The sequence below is a fragment of the Thamnophis sirtalis genome, unplaced genomic scaffold (assembly GCF_051295495.1).
Source record: "Thamnophis sirtalis isolate CommonGarterSnake01/CBP01778 unplaced genomic scaffold, rThaSir2_p1.2 scaffold_9, whole genome shotgun sequence".
Taxonomy (NCBI): domain Eukaryota; kingdom Metazoa; phylum Chordata; class Lepidosauria; order Squamata; family Natricidae; genus Thamnophis; species Thamnophis sirtalis.
The window spans coordinates 59,871,619-59,894,529 of NW_028261389.1; the positions used below are offsets into that span (position 1 = coordinate 59,871,619).

The window sequence follows — 22,911 nt, forward strand, 5'->3', positions numbered from 1 at the left end:
AAGGAGTATATGAAATCCCATGTACCACCTGCCCCACCACATATATCGCACAAACCAACAGAAGAATAAGTGCACGCATTGAAGAACCAAAGAACTCAGTCAGAAAACAGGAACCAACTTCTTTCCTGGTCCAACACCTTAAAGCCACAGGACATAAAATTGACTTTAAAAAGACCAGAACTATTGCCAAAGCTGAACACTTTAACAACAGAATAATCAGAGAAGCCATCGAGATAGAAAAACGCCCACACAGCATGAACAAACGAGACAATGCCTCCCGCCTACCAGCCATTTGGAAACCCGCCCTTATTGACATACGAGTCCCTAACATGAAGAATGACACCAGACCCACACTCATGAGAACCACACAGGATGTCACCACCACACATCCACGCAGAAAGCAGACTCAAACCCACACGGATGATGAAGCATGACCAAGGACCAGAAGCCAGACCGCAGCTGCATCATTAGCCACTTTAAATCCCCCCCCCCAAATCCATACATGAAGCAGACTGACACCCACCATGAAGCACTGGCATGACCACAAACATGAAGCCAAACAACAGCAACACAGCTCACCATCTCAAATCCCCCGGCAACTCAGACTAAGCCGAGCACTAACCCCCAACCAATCAGAACATACCTCCACCCAATCGGAACACAGCCAAACTCCCACCCAATCAGCACACACCCCCACTGGCAGTTAAAAGGAAGAAACAGCTGCGATCTCACATTGCTCCTGGAAGCACAAAGCCGAGTAAACCAGCCTGAAGATGAATAAGACTTCGTTGAAACGTCGCCAAGGCACTTCCAATTTTATGCGGGAGAAAACCTGAATAACCAAAGACCTACATACAAACACCCACAAAAATCTCAGAAAACGTGTGTGTGTGTGTGCGCGCGCACACACACACACACACACACACACTGAAATACTTTGCTGGTCCCCTTCATAGATTACTGCCTTGTCATGGCGAAGGGCCTTGCGTATCTCAATGAAACTATGAGCTATGCTGTGCAGGGCCACCCAAGATAGACAGGGCATAGCAGTGGACTCTGACAAAACGTGATCCACTGGAGAAGTAAATGGCAACCCACTCCAGTATCTTTGCCATGAAAATCCCTTGGACGCGTTGTCCATGGGGTTGCAATGGGTCGGACACAACTTCGCAACTAACAACAACACTTTGCTGAAGCACTCAAAGTTCTGCTTCAATTTTTCTCTGCTTCCTGCCAAAAGCTAAAGTTCTGTGGTTGGCAGTATGTATCATGATAGCCATTAAAGAAGATGGATGTTAGAACAGGAGTGTCAAACACAAAGCCCGGGAGCTGGATCCAGGCCTCCAAGGTACTTATATCTAGTTCCAAAGGGCTGCCCTGGGAACAGGAAAGGACCTGCCTGCAGTGCTTCTGCCAGCCAAAACAGAGCTTGGAGGGCCGCACATGGCCCTCCTGATCTCAATTTTCACTGGCAGAGGGTTGCAGGAGGCTGTCCCAGCAGAAAACAGAGCTCACGAGGGCCACGTGTCCCCCCCCTGAGCTTTATTTTCATTGGCAGAAGGTTGCAGGAGGCCATCACAGGTGAAAACGGAACTCAGCAGCCAGTTTTCACTGATGGAGCACTCAGGCCACCACAGGGGCCCCCTGACATGGCTGATATCATGCTGGCCATGCTCACCCCATTGCCCCAAGGTCAAACACAATCTTGATGCGGCCCTCAATGAAATCGAGTTTGACACCCCTGGTTTAGAATGATAAGTAAGACCAGTGATTAACAGTGAATTATGAACCAGACCTTAGTGGTTCATTTAAAACCTCTGGACACATCACTATATGTGAACAGAGCCTATATACTATTTAATATTTAAGGTACTCCTTGAACCACTCAAACCATACTATAGCAGGTAATTCTAAAGGAAAGGTCCCATCTTTATTTTTGGGGGGTGGGATGGGGGTCCAGAAATTGCAACTCTTTTACTTCTAGTGGCAGTGACTACACATAGTTGTAGTAGTTGTAGTTTATTCAATTTGTATGCCGCCCTATTCCCGAGAGACTCGGGGCGGCTAACAACCAAGGGGGGAAGGGGATACAAATAGGACAAAGGACAGACAGATTAAAAGAACAACAACAGTCGCAACATTCAAGTGGGGCTGGAGATTCATCAGCCCCAGGCCTGCCGGAACAACCAGGTCTTAGTGGCTTTGCGGAAAGCCGGAAGGGTGGTGAGGTTCTGGATCTCAACGGGGAGATCGTTCCAGAGGGCCGGAGCAGCCACAGAGAAGGCCCTCCCCCAAGGAGTTGCCAGTCGACACTGGCTGGCAGATGGAATTCGGAGGAGGCCTAGTCTGTGGGATCTGATAGGTCTTAGGGAGGTAATTGGCAGGAGGCGGTCTCTCAAGTACCCAGGTCCAATACCATGCAGGGCTTTAAAAGTAACGACTAGCACCTTGAAGCGTGTCTGGAGCCCAATAGGCAGCCAGTGCAGCTCGCGAAGGATAGGTGTAACGTGGGTGTACCGAGGTGCACCCACAATCACTCGCGTGGCTGCATTCTGGACAAGCTGAAGTCTCTGAATACTCTTCAAGGGCAGCCCCATGTAGAGCGCGTTACAGTAGTCCAGTCTTGAGGTCACAAGGGCGTGAGTGACTATTCGAAGAGCCTCCTAATCCAGGTAGGGTCGCAATTGGTGCACCAGGCGAACTTAGTCCTCGACCTACAACATTCAAAGTTACAATGCCATTGAAAAAAGTGATCTACGACCATTTTTTCACACTTATGACAGCATCCTCATGGTCATATGATCAAATTTCAGGAGCTTGGCAACTGTCTCTTATTTATGATAGTTGCAATGTTCTGGAATACTGTGATTACCGTTTGCAATCTTCTGACCAGCAAAATCAATGGGAAAGCCAGATCCTCTTAACAACCATGTCACTCATTTAAAAACTGTGGTGATTCACTTAACAGCTATGGCAAACAAAGTCGTAAAATGGGGGGAATTCACTTAAATGTCTCAGCAACTGACATATTGGGCTCAGTTGTAGTCTTAAGTTGAGAAATACCTGTACTTTAGCTGAAAACAAAAAGAAGAGAGAGGTAGGAAGAGGAGGGGAGGGGAGGGAATGGAGAAGAGGAGACGAGAGGTTGGATTTGATTTATCACTACATGAGGAAATCCTAGAGCTGCAAGCTCGATGAGGAACTGAAAAACATTCCAGGAATAAGGTTGTGGCACATATAATCTCCAGGTTGCCAAGAAAACCAAATGATATACTCCTCTGTCATAACCAGGAAGTGAAATTCCCTATACTTGACTTCCTTGGGTTGACTCTCTGTTTCAGTTTAGTTAAAATTATTATTCAATATTTGACTTTCAACTAGTTTAAACAACAACCAGTAATTGTCTCCAATACCAACCTACTTCAAAATGACTGGAAGTTAGGAAACAAAAACCTGCTTATGTTTCTCCTACAGCATCATTGTCAGCTCTTTCCCAGGACTTGTATGATAAGATGTTTTGAACACAGTGATGTGGGTTCTTGAGACCTGGAGACTTCCTATATGGAGAATATTATTTCACAAAGTTAGACATTCCTAAATCAACACTTAAGTAGTATTGATGATTTCTCATCTTCTTTAATGCTGTGTTTATGAACAGCAAATTTGAGTTTACAAAAATGAAGCAAACAGTGAAGACTGATGTTATTTTCAAAGCATGGTGTAAAGTAATCAAACCTTAATCTTCTTTCTGTGCTATTTGATTTCTCAAGGATAAACACAGCCTCTCAAGCAAACCTTTGATTAATGAGAAATGTTGATAAGAATCCTGAACAGAAAAGGCTCAAGCCCCATTGAAGTGAATTGAATGTGTGCATAATTATGGTTTTTGTTCTACAACTTTCATGTTTTCTCCAAGGAAAAGAGAATCCAGATTTGCATAAATTGGGTCATTGTTATGGTGGCATTTTATGGCAGCAGGATTATCAATAAATTGGGATTCTCTATAACTATAATGGAATTAATGGAATCGGATTGTACTGTGAGCAACTGCAGGAAGAAATATTGTAGAAGTAAGATATACAGTAGCAACTTTGGGAATGATTTAAATTATACGTGGAAGAAAGATTAATTCAAAATCTATGGTCCTAATCTGGGTAAACCATAGAAATCTTGAGGGAAGGCATGAAGACCTTTGAAAACTAAGATTTATTTGCAGATCTGACCAATAAATGTTTTCTCTGTGTGTCTCTCTGTCTCTTTTTACAGCACAGCATTCCTTCTATTTTCATGATCCTATATAAATCCAATATAGTCGTATACACAACCCCCACTTGAGAATTATTATACTGCATGGGCATGAAAAAGATATTATAGCCTGCAATCTTATGAGAGGATAGAAAATTTGTTTATGATTTATTTATTTTTCTGAATTAAAGAATGTAGCTGTAATACAGCGGATACTTTTCCCACTCAGATAATGTTTAATTATCAACAATACAAAGAAAATTCTTTCAGCTTTTTAAAGGATATTCACATTTATTCATTTCTGATCTTTAGCCAACTTGGTGTATTCTAGAACTAAAATTATGGAACAATTACTATGATAACTGAGGAAGATAGGAATTGTACAATAGCACAACTGAAATGCACCTGCTGGGGGAAGGTTGGTGTAAAGCGTGTGAGATGGTCAAATTGGAAAATGCAGTTATTGCTACATCACAAATGGCAAGAAGCAAATGGAATAATGGCCAAAGTTAAAAAGGTAAAGGTTCCCCTCACACATATGTTCTAGTTGCTCCCAACTCTATGGGGTGATGCTCATTTCCATTTCAAAGCCGAAGAATCAGCACTGTCTGAAGATCTCTCCATGGTCATGTGGCCAGCATGACTAAACACCAAAGGTGCATGGAACCCTGTTATCTTCCCACCAAAGGTGGTCCCTATTTTTCTACTTGAATTTTTACATGCTTTCAAACTGCTAGATTGGCAGAAGCTGGGACAAGTAATGGGAGCTCACTCCATTATGTGGTGCTAGGGATTCGAACTGCTGAACTGCTGATCTTTTCTGATCGACAAAATCAACATCTTAGCCACTGAGCCCCTTCTCAATGGCCTTCTCAATGGCCAAAGTTATAACTTCTTTAATCCATCAAAGGATGTATCTGTTCCAGCTCAGGGACTATTTGGCCAGAAGCATTTAATAAATTCAGCCTCAGCACATAAAGAAAAGTTTATTTTACTTGGATCCATAAAAAATTAATAACAATCCCAATATACCCTGCATACAATTTCTGGCTGTAGTATAAAATTTCACAGGAAAATAAAGACACATACATCAATGGAATATCCGGCATAGAACAAAAATGTGGGATTGTTTTGAACTTTCAGAAAAGAGTTCTTATTTTTTTTGGACTAAAAATAGCATTAAATATTTTTACATTGATAATGAAGTATTTCTTTCAGGTTTGTTGGAAGAGTATTTCCATCAAACAATTCATTAAAAAGGAGTTAGTTCTTCACAGTTATTTAGTAAAAATTGAGAAGAAACAACTTTCAAAGATTGATGTGGAAATGAAGATGTTTGAATTGGAAGGTAATAAGTCTAATGCCATTGATTCCTCCATACCTCATTACCTACTGAACAGGAGGAAGCAAGAGTAATTAAATAAAAAGTTAAGGACTTCATCTGTGTCCGTTCTTTGTTTATTGCTCTGCCGACTCTTCATTTAAGAGATGATAATCTGAGATCGTCTTTCTGCATTTCTTACAGAATAGAATACAGAATAACAGAATTGGAAGGGATCTTGGAGGTCTTCTAGTCCAACTCCCTGCTCAAATAGGAGACCTACAACCACAGAGCACATACTCTTGGATTTTTTTTAGGTGTTAGGCTTTGTTTATTCTTATATTTCTTGTATATACATATATTTTCTGTTATAATTATAAAACCTGCTTCGCTAATCATTGCTCAGGTTAGATTCTTACTCTCAAGAATATTCACAGCACCTAAGAACGCTTTAAATTCCAATAGCTTGGAAATATAAATCAGTAAAATCATAGGTATTCTTCAACTGCATTCCTATATATTCTGACTAGGCTAAAGTCTAGCTAAATTGTCAAGGACTTGGTCAAGTTAGGTGCAGAATATCACTGAATGAGTAAAACATGGAATATGTCCTTCGACAGTTATTTATGTCTTGGACAAGGCATTGAAATGTTAATGTTTACCTATGTTTCCAGGAAAGTAATCTTTTGTCCTCTTAAAATCAATACATCACACATTTATATCAAGAAGTGAACATATAAAAAAGAAATAATTGAAGATCAATACCTAGTTTCAAAGACCTAAACCAGTGTTTCTCAACCTTGGGGACTTTAAGTCCTGTGAACTTCAACTCTCAGAATCCCCCAGCCAGGCTGGGGGATTCTGGGAGTTGAAGTCCACAGGACTTAAAGCCGCCAAGGTTGAGAAACACTGACCTAAACCCATCAGCAGTTTAAAATTCATTCTACCAGCAGATTCTATAGAAGATTAAGTTGGAAGTAAATAAACATATTTTTTACAAAAAAGGAATATTGAACAGTGTCACAGTGTGTAGGGCCTGGCATTTAAGCAAGAGAGAATAAAGGAGAGAAGCTTTAGTCCCAGGAAATGAAGTCTCAGCAGTATACGCAGATCAGGGAAGCAGGTGGATGCTGCAGAGTGTCAGATTAGATACTATTCACAAGAAGAAGAGTAGAGTAAATGGAGGGAGCAGAGGCTGCATTTGCAGGTGCGCAGCAGGTGCTGTATTTTCAAAACAGGATTTACCTCAACTTGTTGAAATTGGAATGGATGCTTTGGCTTTTCACGGGGATGAAATGAAACTTTTAAGAAATGTAGCACTTCTTGAAAAATGCACTCGCTCACATTCATGAGTGACTTTGAGCACAGCAGGCTATAAGCCATTAGAAGGCTTCTCAGGGTGGAACTGCGACTCGCACATACACTATGTGGGCACTGACTAAAGCTGCGAAACAAAAGCAGCCGCTGAAAGACATGAATGCAAATTTGTTTTGGAAGATGTTCACAGGAAGGTGTTGCCTCTCCCTTACGATGAATAAACTGCTCCTTGCATTCTTAAAAGTTCCATTAGATCAGTGTTTCTCAACCTTGGCAACTTGAAGATGTCCGGACTTCAACTCCCAGAATTCCCCAGCCAGCATTCACTGGCTGGGGAATTCTGGGAGTTGAAGTCTGGACATCTTCAAGTTGCCAAGGTTGAGAAACACTGCATTAGATGCTTATCCTGAAAAATGGGCAGGTTTGACTCCTTGCTTTCAATGGCATGATGAAGCAGCATGACTGTTAGGAAGCTCCAAGATTCAGAGGGCTGGGCCATTTCAAAGTTTCTTAAAGTCCTTATTTTTCTTTAACTTGAATTTCATTCATCCCATTGCTGCATTAGTTTGAAAATTTTTGCTTTAAAAAAAAAGGTCATCTTTCTTTTTGTGCAGTTGACTTGAACAATCATTTAGTCATTTTTCCCAAATGTCCAGATAAAAATTCTGGGAGAGCTGTCACAATATGAAGGGCATCAGCTCTGGAAATTTGATGGGAGAAATGATACATTCCAGATAATGAGAACAAACTAGTTCAGTGTTTCTCAACCTTGGTGACTTTAAGTCCTATGGACTTCAACTCCCAGAATTCCCCAGCCAGCTGTGCTGGCTGGGGGATTTTGGGAGTTGAAGTCCACAGGACTTAAAGTCACCAAGGTTGAGAAACACTGTCTTAAAGAAAGCTTCATGCCTAAAATAGGATTAGAACTCACAGTCTCCTGCTTTCTAACCAGATGCTTTTAACTATTACATTGTTGGCTCTTAGATGATTACTAGATGACAACAGGAGGTTTTCTATTTCTTCCCAATGCCATCTAAAGTCATCTAGAGTTTTTCAACCTATGGTACCTCCTGGAGTCTTCATGTTTTCTATGAACTATCTGTTTAGGCTCATTCATAAAGATACAGGACAAATATCACTTAAAAAACTGAATTTATTCTAAAGTTAAAGAAATGACAACTTCTATGATGGAAAAAAGTTTTATGGCAGAAATAATTGTTTTAGATATCATACACTAACTTTATTAACCTATAGTTAATAATAACATATAGTAACTTCCACTCTCTTCCTTTCATCTTGTGTCTTGCCAAGACATTGTTAACCTTAACAATATATTTAGCTTCAAGTAGCTTGAAGTAGTTCAGCTGTAATGATTCTAAAGTGTTCTTTGCATTGTAGGAAGGAATCTAGCTGATCTAGCTAGCAAATAATTAAGTACATTTTTACAGCTACATGCTACCACAGTGATTTTTTTTAATGCAAATCAGTGCTCAGAGAAGGAAACAAGGAAAAAAGGAAAGGAGTGGAAGAACCAAGAAAGATATTACGTGAGTATCTTTGGGTGCTCCAAATGCCCTTTTTGTTTTTGAGGTTGTAAGGTTGCGTAGACCTAATGATTAACAGTGGAAATTTTGCTTGCAATACCAATTTGTACTAAAATGTGTAGTGAAAATATGGAATGGTCTTGAATGGGGAAGGAAGAGCATATAGCAAGTTAAAGGTCAAGTAAAAGGGGCCTGAGCCCAGGCCAAGGAAGTAACATGAGAAAACATCTCAGACAAGCCCCTCCGTACTTCACATGAAAATGGAGGGAGAGGGAAAGGACATTCAGACTTGCAAGAATCTATTATTGTAGTTGTTGCAATAAAAGTAGCCCTGACCTATATATCTTTGGTCTTAGTCTGGTCTGTCTGGTAGGGCTGACAAAATGTAACTGCCCTCAGATGTATATACACTCACACCTGGCATTGTAGATTTCAAGACTTGGTTTTGCTCCAACTAAGATCCTGTCCCTCTCCCTTGAAAAAGATTGGAGAAATAATTGTCCCTGCATTGTGTTGTATTTTCTTAGGACTTCCTAACTCTTTGCTTAAATAAACAGATACGCTCTTACCAATGGTGTCCACAGGGAAGGCAGATACCAAAAATGCAATCATGCCATGTGATCATCATGAATCATGGGATGAAACATGAGCCTGCATGCACTTGGAAAAGGCCTGAGGTTCCTTGCATCATTTTGACAAATGTGATGGACTGAGAAGAACCCTTTGATTATTTCAATTTATGAAAAAATGTATTTCTCAATGAATTAGGGTGTTGTCTCAGAGTGGAATAAAATGCTTCTTCCCTTCCTTGGTTTCTTGTGAAATCCAGTGGAAGATCAAGCAAGTTACAAGTTCACATTTTGCAGAAGGCTACATCCTATTTCATTTGTTTTAGTCAACTAATTTAAAAATAATCTAGTGAGATCAGAAGGTTTATACTTTGAAAAACACTTTTACCACCTAAAGATATTTTCCAGTCCACTGGTGTTCATAAGGGGTGGGAGGCACAGATGACTGCACTTGGGTCTTCACATAATTATATCAATGATGCAACTTGCATTCTTGCATCAGATATCAGAAAGCAATTACATAATCACATCATTTAAGTAATGACATCATGATGCATTTGTCAGCACTTTATAACAGGGGTGTCAAACTTGATTTCATTGAGGGCCACATCAGGGTTGTGTTTGACCTCCAGGGGCTGGGGTGGGTGTGGCCAGGGTGGGCATGGCCACCTCAATGTCACTTGTGTCAGGGCACCTGTGGTGGCCTGAGTGCTCTGCCAGTTACGATGACCTCTTGCAACCCTCAATTGCAACAATTACTCTACAGGCCAGATCAATCTCAGCTGTTTTGATTCCATACCACTGAATGCAGGTCCCAAATGAACATCAGTCCTTTTGAAATGTATACAATGCAAAAGATATAATTCAGTGACTTTGAAGATTTCAGGATTCACCGTGTTTTTTTTTTACTTCCTACATTCCAAATGCTTTATGAGTGCATCAGTGGTGGGTTCCGGATCCCGTTCCAACTGGTACGGTTGGAATGGGCCTGGCAGCGTCTACATGCTTCCAGCAATGCCTCCGCAAGCCTCCACAACACTCCAGCTGCTCAGTGGAGCGTGGCATGGGTGCTGTATGTGCCATGCGCATGCACGGAAGCGTGGAAGGCTTTAAAGGACAGGTAAGGAGCTCAGGCAGGCGGATGGGCCCTCCAGAGCATAGTACCAGAACTGTACCCGGTGCTCCGGGCAGGCTCCTCTATGCCGTACCAGGGAGTACCACCTGCAACCCACCACTGGAGTACATCTTATGAAAGCACAAGATTGGGGAAGGTTTGCCTAGTTAATTACTGTCAGCATTTGGAAAGGGCCATATTACACTGTGAAATAAATTAACAATCCTCTTCCCAGTATTTAAACAAATTAGATGCAGTCCATCTCCCGTACAGCTATTGGAGGACATTAAAAGCTATCTATCTTGATTTGAAAGCAGCCAGGTAACCTTGTCAGTAAAAAGACCCCCTAGCTCATCTTATTACTTTCCTCTTGTCAGTTCCCATATCTTGTTAAAGCAAAATGTGAAGATTAGCCCATTTTCCAAAACTCCATTATAAATCTTAATTCTATTTTTTCTTCTACCATAAGCCATTTCATTATCTCAGGATTGAACTATTATTATATTCAGTAATGATTTTTTTTAAAAAAATCAACAATAAATACTAGCCTAAGACCAGAGTTAAGTCAATGTTACGTTGGTTCAGGTTTTACAAAGACAGAAGATTGAAAGCTCAAACTAACGTTTCAATACATATAACCCATTTCTTGTCATCCTGTCAGCTGTGTTGGCCGACAGCTTCACATCTGTCCATCTCCATTTGTCCTTGATCTCTCCAACCATAATACAGATGAGGAACATAGAGTACCTTTAGTCAAAAAATATATTTACATTCTATTTCTCTGCTGTCTTTTGGAACTCTTAAAATTAGCTACACTGTTAGAAGAAATCTTCTTGTTGAGTTGGTTGCTAAGTAATTGGTAGGATGGATTAAACAAGATAGTGAAGGATACTAAAAATTCCTGTTTTGATAACCTTTACTATTTTATTTTTTTGTTGATCAACAGATCAGCTTTTTGAAAGCATTACAATTTTAAAAGTGCATGGGTTTTTCTTAATCAGCCACATTAACCCCAAACCAGATATGGTTGAAAATGTCAAGATGGTGGCTACAATAGTGTGATTCAAAGTGTTTATTATGTATGTAAGATGCACATAAAAATCAGGCAGAGCCATTTTTACTTTTTTTAAACCATACCTGTGGACAACCCCTTATAGAACACACTTAGCCAGTTTACTGGCACATCCAATATGAACCTGGAAACATGGTCATTTCTACATTGGAAGAAAGGCTCTTTTCCTATGCCTTATACTGAAAGTTAGTTATTGGGAGTGGCCCGCTCCATCCTATCTTCTGCCCTTGGAAAATATGGTTAAACTAAAGTCCTTTCTTCCAGACCTGGAGCTAGAACTCACAATTGGCTGCAGAAATGATATTAGGCCAACTGTCCCATCTCTGGTTTTTCCCACTGTGGCCTTGTGTGATGTGTGAAGCAGAAAAATCACTGATGGAAGCACAAAAATTAAGTGTAATAACAGGGAATGTTGGTATGTCAGCTTCCACAAAGATTTGGTGAGTTCTCCACTGGCTCTTCCTCTATTTCTTCAGTGAACTGGCAATAGTTCTTTTACCCATAATTCATGCCTGATCAGACATGCTGATTTTCAGAACCCTGAACAGGATAAAAGTATTCAATCAGCAATGTACTGAGAAAGCATGAGGATAGCCCTTTCAAAAGGTTCCAAACCTAGTTAAGCTTTGCAAGGGGAAAATGCAAATGTTAATGTTTAAAGGAAGGGATGAATAGCAATTAAAGTGAAGGATTGAATGGTTGAGCAAAGACAACAGTGAACTTTCTGGCACTGCTTCAAAATGAACAGGTACGAATGTGCTTCTCTCAGCCTTCAGGTGGATACAATGTGGGACTAGGAACTTGTATCTTGAGCAAGCTTGGTTCATTTTGGGCAAACACAAACAGTTATTTTAAAAAATATCAGACAATCCTAAATGAGAGGTTGGTGTGATAGAAAATGACAAACATCACAGTCTCATTGGCCCTGTGAATAAAGGCAATGTGGTACCTGCTTCAATTTCTGCGAGACTGATGTATATGATAGTTTCTTCTCCTTTCTTTACAGTTTGATGAGTTTCCAATAAAAGGTAGCCTGTATGCAAATGAGTCAGAGATACTACTACATAGGTGTATGCAGAAGTGGTATTCAGCAGGTTCTGACCACTTCTGGAGAACCAGTAGTGGAAATTTTGAGTAGTTTGGAGAACCAGTAAATAACACTGCCCCCATCTATTCTCTGCCTCCCGAATTTTAAGTCATTTTAAGTCATTTTTTTTTAAGTCATTTATTAAGATTTATAGGCCGCCCTTTTCCCTGAGGGGACTCAGGGCGGCTTACAATCACAAGGGAGGGGGGTGCAGTATCAAAAAACAAAACAAAATGTGAACAAAGAAAAATAATAAAACACAACTTTCATTCAGCAATCAACACTCGGGCGGGTGAATTGGGAACCTATCCCCAGGCCTGCTGGGAGAGCCAGATCTTGAGGGCTGCGCGGAAGGTCTGGATGGTGGTGAGGGTACGGATCTCAACGGGGAGATCGTTCCACAGGGTCGGAGCTGCAACAGAAAAGGCTCTCCTCCGTGTAGTCGCCAGTCGGCATTGACTGGCAGATGGAATTCGGAGGAGGCCCAGTCTGTGCGATCTAATTGGTCGAAGGGAGGTAATCGGCAGAAGGCGGTCTCTCAAGTACCCAGATCCCAGCTGATAGGGAGGAAATGGGGATTTTACAGTAACCTTCCCCTGCCACGCACACCATGCTATGCCCACAGAGCCGGTAGCAAAAAAAAATATTGAATCCCACCACTGGGTATATGGACATTTAATACAATGCCACTTCCATTTAAATTATATCATTCAAACTAATCAATAGGAATACAGAGGTGAGGTGGCGCAGTGGTTAAATGCAGCACTGCAGGCTACTTCAGCTGACTGCAGTTCTGCAGTTCGGCTGTTCAAATCTCACCGGCTCAGGGTTGACTCAGGCTTCCATCCTTCCGAGGTGGGTAAAATGAGGACCCAGATTGTTGGAGGCAATATGCTGACTCTGTAAACCGCTTAGAGAGGGCTAAAAGCCCTATGAAGCAGTATATAAGTCTAACTGCTAACTGCTACATGGCAGCTAATAGGTGGCTTTAAAGAAACACAGTTGTTTATCTCTGTATCCAACATATAATGTTCATCTAGCTTTTTTCAGGCCCCTATATAGAATATCTAAGGAATAATTCCACAACAGGAATCAAAATGAACTGCATATATTAAACAACAAGCATCCATTTGATCAACTGACCCATAAATGAAGAGAGCTAATTTGGTATAGTGGTTAAGCTAGAAACTGGGAGACCAGTTCTAGTCTCACCTTAGGAACAAAGCCAGTTGGGTGACCTTGGACTTGGTACTCTTTCTCAGTCCTAGGAAGAGACAATCTTCTGAACAATATTCCCAAGAAAACTGCAAGGACTTGTACAGGCAATTTCTAGGAGTCAAAAATTAACTTGAGATCCCTCTCTCTGTTTCTCTCTGTGTCTCTCTCTCTCACACACACAGATACACACACAACCGTGAAGAAGTGTTTCTATCTTTTCTTTCTATCATTTGTTTTGTTATTTAATCTCTACAACTGGGAATAACTAACAGAAAGGAAATTGACGGAAAGGAAACTCTGGGCCCCAAGTCTGACCATTTAGCTCAGGGCTGTCAAACTCACAGCTGGCAGCCCGGATGTATCACGTGCTGGACACATCCATGTCCAGTTTAGCGAAGGGGGGGGGAATCCTGATACATCACGTGATGCCGCCATGACAATACGAATTTGATACCCTTGAATTAGCTCAAAACCAATCCTTTTATCCCAACATTAATAATCAATTAAAGAGACAGAATAGTCAGTATTCCTATGTTTGAAAGAACGGACTTGTTGTGGTACCCAAAGCTTTGTCTGCACAAGTTATTTTTAGGCAGGAATAGCACCATCATCATCCACTAATGTCACTCTCTTGGGGTTCAGTTGTCCACAAGGCAACCACCATCCCCTTAGGCATCTCTTCCTACATGTGTTGATGCTAAAATGTGCATTATTGCATTGCAATGCAATCACTGTCTTTTTCTACTTGTATTAGTAGCATGTAAACATTTGTATCACAATGTCACAATGGGTATTTCATCACTTGTCTTTGCCTCACCCCCTCCGTACACAACCTCTGTCTTGACTTCTTTTGATTCATTGCCAATATTGTTCAACTCTTTACTATAAATGGTGGCGAACTAAAAAGAAGAGGCACAACTGCACATTTTATCACAGGCATAACATTCATTTATGCTATCATTAACATAATATTCATTAGGACAGATTCCTAAACTGTAACAGAAGATATTACACATAAAGCCCTCTAGAATATTGTTCTTCAGAGAACAATATTTTACTCCTAGAATGAAACTGCTGCAAGCTTTAATCAGGGAGAAATAATAACTTCAGAAGCACAATTTAGGATTTCATCAACAGTAACCCCTAATAAAACACTTTAATAGTTTTTATTGGACAGAAGTATATTATATGCTCTAATCGGAACTTGCTGTACCTGTTGCCATTTTAATGAGATTGATTTGAAATCTGGTACATATATAGAGTTCATCACATTTCAGGTTGTTAACAAGAGGGGCAATATTTTTAAGCAATAAAATGCTGAAGTTTTAAACCTTTGTTTTAAATCAATACCATTTTAATCACAGTTCTCCTGTGGAATGTGAAAAACAAGTACATTACAGCAAAAAGTAATTCACTAAACCATGTCCCCATCAGTGATATATAGTGATTATATATATATATATATATATATATATATATATATATATATATATATATATATATATATATATATATATATATATATATATATATATATATATATATATATATATATATATATATATAGTGATATATAGTGATATATAGTGATATATAGTGATTTCATTGTGTCACCCAGTCTTCATTTAAAGTAATCAGAAACTTCTTCAGGATTTGAGATCTCTGTCCCTTTCTTACATTTGTCACATGATTGACAATGGATAAAGGGGGGGGATGATCACATGATCATGACCACCATCTTGGTTTTTAAAATTCTCCTTCTACAGGAATCACTGGGATTAATTGCAGTTATTTTGGCACAATCCTGATTGGATATCAACAGATCGAAGGAATTAAATTGCAGCATGGCATTTTATATTTCAGGATTTTGAGAAGTACTGACCTTTGATGGTTGCTTTGCTGTATAAATGGCTAAAAATGGAATTCCTTGTTGCCGCAAAGATCTGATAAACCTTCCAATTATTTCATCTGTAAAACAGAACAGTTTATTAATGCTATTAAATTCATATTTGGTAATATAGTTAAATATGTACCTCTATTATTAATCTCTAAAAGTTCATTTTTACATAGTTAAATGGAAATTTAGCAATACAGGAGACAAACATTGGCTTGTCCTAAATCATTTTGCATATCATCAGATGGAAGAAATCATTCTAAAGACTGTGGGATGGGACTTTGCCAGAGAGTGTAAATTAAATAAAAGGGCTTTATCGGGACAAGGACTCGGCTTCGTGCTGCTCATTCGAACTTCAAGAAGGTCCATCATAATTTCAAATCATTGAGGAGTGACCAGTCTTAGTCAAGGACTATTTGTATCTGTCAAGCTCAGGCCCACATATGAGACAGAGAGATCCTATCAAGTCCAATACATTATTTACTTACATCTAATAGAATCTTGCCAAATTAAAGCCATATCTAAGCTACTATATAGACCCTAAGGTATTGTAGGGAATGGTTATCCTAAACTTCTCCCACCCACCCATCCACCCCAGCTTCCCAGCTCAGGACTGTGCAGACTATTGACCCAAGTCGTCTTCTGGGAAAGTTCTGAGTTGGAAAAATTCTCACCCTTTGCTGCTGCAGGTACACATTCCATCACAATACCACTGACATATGCAGTATACATATAAAACTGTATGTAGACAAGACTACGCAACCTGCCATTACATCTTTCTAGTTCCAGAGTTCACTGTGACCAAAACAGCTGAAAACTAGCACAGTCATTTTCTGCCATTTTGAATTAGGGAATATATGAATATGCCCCAAATAGGTTTAAAATATCTTCCAAAAGACAATGGATATTTCTAAAATCCAGGAAAACAGAAACAAAAACTTCTGCCTGCTTGTTAAAGTCTTCAGGATCTTCTTAAATGTCAACTGTATCTATTACAGGTAGTCATTGACTTATAACCACTATTGGGATCAGGATTTGTGTTGCTAAGGAGAATAGTTGTTACATGCCCTATTTTACAATCTGTTTTGCAATCTTTTATTGAGCAAATCACTACAGTTAAGGGAATTATACAATTGTTAAGTAAATCTGGCTTTTCCCACTGATTTTGTTTGCTGGAAGCCAGCTGAGTAGGCTGCAAATGGCAATCACACAACCCTGGGAGGCTGCAAGGGTCATAAATACATGGTGATTACCAACCTGCAGCACTTTGATCATGTGGCTGTGGAGATCATGTGATAGTTGTAAATGCAAGGACAAATTGTAAGTCACTTTTTTCAATGCAGGTGTAGGCTGCAGGTTTGCTCAGATTCGGGAGAACCATAGCTAGCAGTTTGGAGAATCTCCAAATCCTACTCTTGGCTGTCCCATCCCACCCTGTCCTGTCCCTCCCAGGAGTCTCCACACAGCCCATTTTGGTGCAGGGCCTGTGTGGAGACTCGGGGAGGGGGGAAAACAGGCCTCCTGGAAGTTCCAAATGGCTGGAAACGGGCCCATTTCCGGCCTCCAGAGGGTCTCCGGAGGGCCTTCAGAGCCTGGAGGAAGCAGTTTTTGCCCTCCCAAAGGCTCAATGAAAGCCTCTGGAGCCTGGGGAAGGTGAAAATGCACAGCCCCACCCCAATGGTTCATGAGACTGACTAGGCCATTCCCACCATGGCGACGCCCACCTAGCAACTGGATAGAGAACCCATTGCTGAAATTTTTGAAGCACAACCCTGTTTCAATGCCACTATAACTGCAAACAACCTGTGGTCAGTGTACGATTGCCCACACCAGTAAAGCTGTTATTCCTCATACTTGTTCTTGGAAAGAAGGGCTATCAACTTTAGTAAATTTGCTGGTTTACCAAAAGATTGGGCAAAGCTCTCAAACAAAGCAGTGTAACTTGAACCAAAAGAAGGGATATTAATTTATATACAAGCTAAAATCTCACAATGGATACCTTTGAAGTATACATTGTTAGTTTTGATTTGTAGTTTTACCTTTTATATTCCGTGGCACGACAAAACCACGGTCCACTAAAGCGCGCCCAATTAAAGTGCGTCGCTGACGTCATCAGCAGCACGACAACAGCGACTGCGGAGAACAAAGGGCGCTTTAAAAAGCGCTTTGAAAGCAAGCCGATTCACGTTAAGGTAAGGGTTAGGTTTAGGTTTAGGTTTAGGTTTAGGGTTAGGGTTAGGGTTAGGGTTAGGGTTAGGTTAAGTGTTAGGGTTAGGTTTAGGGTTAGGTTAAGGGTTAGCGTTAGGTTTAGCGTTAGGTTAAGGGTTAGGTTTAGGGTTAGGTTTAGGGTTAGGTTAAGGGTTAGCGTTAGGTTTAGTGTTAGGTTAAGGGTTAGGTTTAGGGTTAGGTTTAGCGTTAGGTTAAGGGTTAGGTGTAGGGTTAGGTTTAGGGTTAGGTTTCGGGGTTAATTAGGTTTAGGGGTTAATTTTAGCTTTAGCGCTCACAGCGTGCTTTTTTCGTCGCACTGTGATGACGTCAGGTACGCGGTTTCGTCGAGCGCGCTTTAGTCGACCGCTTTAGTTGTTCTTACATTTTATTAGTTTTATTGAGACTTCCAGAGAGCAGTTAGGCAGATATAACACAAATATGTAAATTAAAATAAAAAACCAAAAATATCATTATCCAGCAGAACAAACAGCCATTTTTCCTTTTATATTTACTGATCATTGCCAAAGTTATTTCTCTTTTATTCTTTGTAGGTAAGTTAATTTAATCACATACCATTTTCTATGAGCTTGTTCTGAGTGGAAAGTTCATCTTTTCTGCATGAAAAACATTGAAAGGAAAACTAAAATATCACAAAAGTAATTAATAGGTAAACATTTTGCATTTAAAAAGCATTTCACTTTAAAAAAGATATTTAATTTACTTTCAAGAGGAAACATAAAACATATGGTTTCATACTGAAATATTGTAGTAAAGATATCATGTTGTATTTATCATTATCAGTGAATGTTTTGACTAATGATATAGCCCTGAAATAAATAAGGGGATCCATTAAAGGAACATTATTTTGGGTAGAAAGTGCTGACATTTATGAATATAAAAAGTAAGCACAATTTTTAATATGTCTCAGAAGTTAGGCCTGCTTTGTGCAATATTAAAACAACTTTAGTATCATTTAAAATGTCATACGGTGCATTGAGTCTGCAAAATGGAGAATAATCAGCACAGAATAATAGCATAAAGATAAAGATAAATTAACCCTTCGCCTGACAGACAATATTTCAAAATGATATGATGATGATGATGTTGACGACAACTACAATAACAGCAGCAGCAACAACAACAATATGATAGAAATGCACCCAGGTAAACATGCCATGTCTAGTTTGCGTTTTTTATTTACGATTATTTCCTCCCTAAGGGATCAAATGTTTGGGCAGTAATTTGCTCTTTCAGAAAGAAAAGGAAAACTGGTTAAAAACAAACTGACAGCAGAACAGTTTTTATTGAATAAGACAGATAATCAGGTTTTTGCCAGTCTTAATAACTTAGGCTTCAGTTGAATGATTTTTACCTAATAAGATTGCTGACAACACCTATAGAACAGCCCAAAATGAGAGATCATGGCAAAAAAGAAACCACATGAGAGAGAAATTTCTATTTGAGATAAATAGTTCCATTCAATGTGTCCAATGTATCCTATATAAACCATTTCAGGATTTTTTTAGTGTAAGCTGTTTTTTCAAGTTGGTTCTTTCCAGATATGTTAGGATTTCATGCACAAGTAGTCCTCAACTTACAACCACAATTGAGCCCAAAATTTATGTTGCTAAGTGAGAAATTTGTTAAATGAGTTTTGCCCCTTGTTATGACTTTTCTTGCCACATGTGTTAAGTGAATCACTGCATTTGTTAAATTAGTAAAACAGTTTTTAAGTGAATCTGGTTTCTCCATTGACTTTGCTTGTCAGAAGGTTGCAAAAGGTGATCACATGACCACGGGACCCTACAACCGTCATAAATGTAAGTCAGCTGTCCAGCATCTGACTATACTCACATGACCATGGGGATGTTACAATGGTCATAAGAGTTAAATATGGTCACTTTTTTCAGTGCCATTGTACCATTGAACAGTCACTAAGTGAACTGTTTTAAGTTGAGGACTATTTTACCAAGGAAATCTACTTTCACTATGATTATATTCCTCTCTTCTGATACTTTCCAGATTTGGTCCCATGATTCCATCTATGTGTTTTTTTTAATATTTGGAAGGACTTGTGTGCATCTCAAAATAATATAGGAGAATCTTTGGCTGTTGGATCTTCCTGCGTCTAGGGAAAATACATTCCCTACTGATTATAACTCATAACTCCTTTTAACTTTACATTATTCTTACATAAGATACACTATTTAAGACACTTCTCAGATGCTCTATGGAAGCATGCAAGATGTCTAGTCCTTACGAGAGTTCATACCTTCTGATTGGTGGTAGGTTTATCTCAAATAAACTGGGTTTGGAGGTATTCACTCTTAGCTTTGATATATCAGGGCTGTCTACATTTACCAAGTTCCAGTTCAGAGTCTTCTGGAGGCGGCCTGAAAAATGACTGACAGCATGACAGTCAACTGCTGGCAAAACCAATGAAGATGATGAAGTCTCAAGAAGCTCCTGCAGTAAATACAAATAGCAGTTAATTATGAGGTAGATAATTAAAGATCTTAAGGGGGTGATTGCTTTTTATACTGTGATCAGCTTTGATTACAGTCTTTTATAGTTTCCATTATGCAAAATAAATTCTATTACCTTCAATAAGAATTTGACAAGCAATTTCATTACACAAACAACCTAGTAATGAAAATCACCTTGTGGAAAACAACAAGGAAAAAGTCCAATATTGGAAATAAGTAAAAAAACTCTGATGGGGCGCAGGAGTTCATGGCTTCCATGACAGCCATGGGCTTGACCCAAGTAATTCGGGGCCCAACCCATTCAGCGGGACACATGCTTGACCTCGTATTTCTCTCGGAGCAGTGGATTTGTGATCTTGGTCTGAGGGGGAGTGACATCATACCCCTGTCGTGGTCAGACCATTGCCTACTGAGGCTCGACTTCCGGAGGCCAAACCCCCACTGTAGGGAGGAGGAACCGACCAGGTGGTTCCGCCCCAGGCGTCTTATGGAGCCAGTAAGGTTCCAGACAGAGCTTGGGGTTATTCCTGACTCTTTCGCCCACAATCCGGTGGAGACTCTGGCTGCTGCGTGGCACTCGGCAGCGTCGGAGGCCCTCGACCGGATTGCGCCACTGCGGCTCCTCCGAGGCGGCGGATCCCGGAGACCCCCTTGGTTCACCGAGGAACTCCGGGAGATGAAGCGCCGGAGGAGATGCCTAGAGCACCGTTGGAGGTCCGATAAGTCCGAATCGAACCGGGCAATGGTAACCACCTGCACCAGGGAATACACCAGGGCACTTAGGGCAGCAAAAAGATCGCACATAGCCACCCTGGTAGCATCCGCTGAGTCCCGCCCAGCCGCCCTGTTTAGGATAACCCGCTCCCTATTGAACAAAAGGGAGGCGGGGGAACCCTTGCAGGGCAGAGCTGAAGAATATGCCCAATTCTTAGCGGACAAAATTGCTCGGTTTCGGTCGGACTTGGACTCCACCCCCGCAGTTCCAGCCGAGGCGCAGGGGGACCAAGTAGAACAGCTCTGGGTTGAGTTTCAAGACGTTACCCCCGGGGATGTGGACAAGGCCATGAGAGCTGTAAGTACTTCCACCTGCGTTCTGGATCCGTGTCCCTCATGGCTGGTTACTAACTGCAGTGAGGTGACACGAGGCTGGATCCAGGCGGTTGTGACCGCCTCCCTTCGGGAGGGGAACTTCCCCGCCGCACTGAAAGCGGCGGTGGTGAGACCCCTCCTGAAGAAACCATCCTTGGATCCAGCTGTTCTTAATAGCTATCGTCCAGTCTCCAACCTTCCCTTCCTGGGGAAGGTTGTTGAGAAGGTGGTGGCCTTCCAGCTCCAACGGTCCTTGGAGGAAGCAAACTACCTAGACCCCTTCCAGTCAGGCTTCAGGCCCGGTTACAGCACAGAAACCGCTTTGGTCGCATTGATGGATGATCTCTGGAGAGCCAGAGATGAAGGACGTTCCTCCATCCTGGTCCTCCTTGACCTCTCAGCGGCTTTCGATACCATCGACCATGGTATCCTTCTGCGACGACTGCGGGAGGTGGGAGTGGGAGGCACCGTGTTACGGTGGTTCTCCTCCTACCTCTCGGACAGGTCGCAGTCGGTGTTAGTGGGGGGGCAGAGATCGTCCCCTAGGCCCCTAAATTATGGGGTGCCTCAGGGTTCGGTCTTATCCCCCCTACTATTCAACATCTACATGAAACCGCTGGGAGAGATCATCCGCAGGCACGGGATTAGATACCATCAATATGCGGACGATACTCAATTGTATCTGTCCGCCCCGTGCCAAATCAATGAAGCGGTTGACGTGATGAGCCGGGGTCTTGAGGCCGTTATGGACTGGATGAGGGTGAACAAGCTTGTGCTCAACCCAGAAAAGACCGAGTGGCTGTTGTGTTTCCCTCCCAAAGATTTGGCTATTATTCCACCACTCAGGCTGGGGGGTCAAATTTTATACCCCTCAGAGAGGGTTCGCAACTTGGGAGTCCTCCTGGATCCACAGCTGTCATTTGACCACCACTTAACGGCTGTGACCAGGGGGGCATTCGCCCAGGTTCGCCTGGTGCGCCAGTTGCGACCCTACCTGAATCGGGAGGCTCTCACAACAGTCACTCGGGCCCTTGTGACCTCTAGGCTGGAATACTGCAATGTGCTCTACATGGGGCTGCCCTTGAGGAGCATCCGGCGACTTCAGCTAGTGCAGAATGCAGCCGCGCGAGTGATTGCGGGTGCACCCCGATTCACCCGCATAACACCTATCCTCCGCGAGCTGCGCTGGCTACCTGTTGATCTCCGGATGCGCTTCAAGGTGCTATTAATCACCCATAAAGCCCTACATGGCAGTGGATCTGGATACTTGAGAGACCGCCTTCTGCCAATTACATCCCTACGACCGATAAGATCTCATAGATTAGGCCTCCTCCGTATTCCATCGGCCAGCCAGTGTCGGCTGGCAACTACAAGGAGGAGGGCCTTCTCAGCAGTAGCCCCGACCCTTTGGAACGAGCTCCCCGTGGAGATTCGTACCCTCTCCACCGTCCAGGCCTTCCGCATAGCCTTGAAGAACTGGCTCGCCCGTCAGGCCTGGGGATAGGATAGTTACCCGCCCGAATGATGAGTGTTTGTTGTTTGCTATTTTATTACATGTTTTGTCCTACTGTCTGTATTCCCCTTTCCCAGTTTTTGTGTGAGCCGCCCTGAGTCCCCTCAGGGAAAAGGGCGGCCTACAAATTCTAATAAAATTCTAAAAATTCTAAATTCTAAAGTAGGTATGAAACTGGCTGTTTTTGTACCAACATACCAAGAAGTAAAAAGCACGGACATGTAATATGGTAAC

The 22,911-nt window shown here is 41.4% G+C and overlaps 1 protein-coding gene across 1 annotated transcript in view; it reads right to left on the minus strand.

The window, feature by feature from the left end:
* LOC106548981 (V-type proton ATPase subunit S1) overlaps window positions 1-22,911 on the minus strand; it is a 60,799-nt gene that overhangs the window by 15,713 nt on the left and 22,175 nt on the right. Inside the window, exons 4-6 of the mRNA XM_087723677.1 lie at window positions 19,862-20,055; window positions 18,163-18,203; window positions 15,370-15,455 (exon numbers count right to left, since the gene is read on the minus strand). Of these exons, the coding sequence (XP_087579803.1) occupies window positions 15,370-15,455; window positions 18,163-18,203; window positions 19,862-20,055 (321 nt within the window). The remainder of the gene's footprint in view (window positions 1-15,369; window positions 15,456-18,162; window positions 18,204-19,861; window positions 20,056-22,911) is intronic.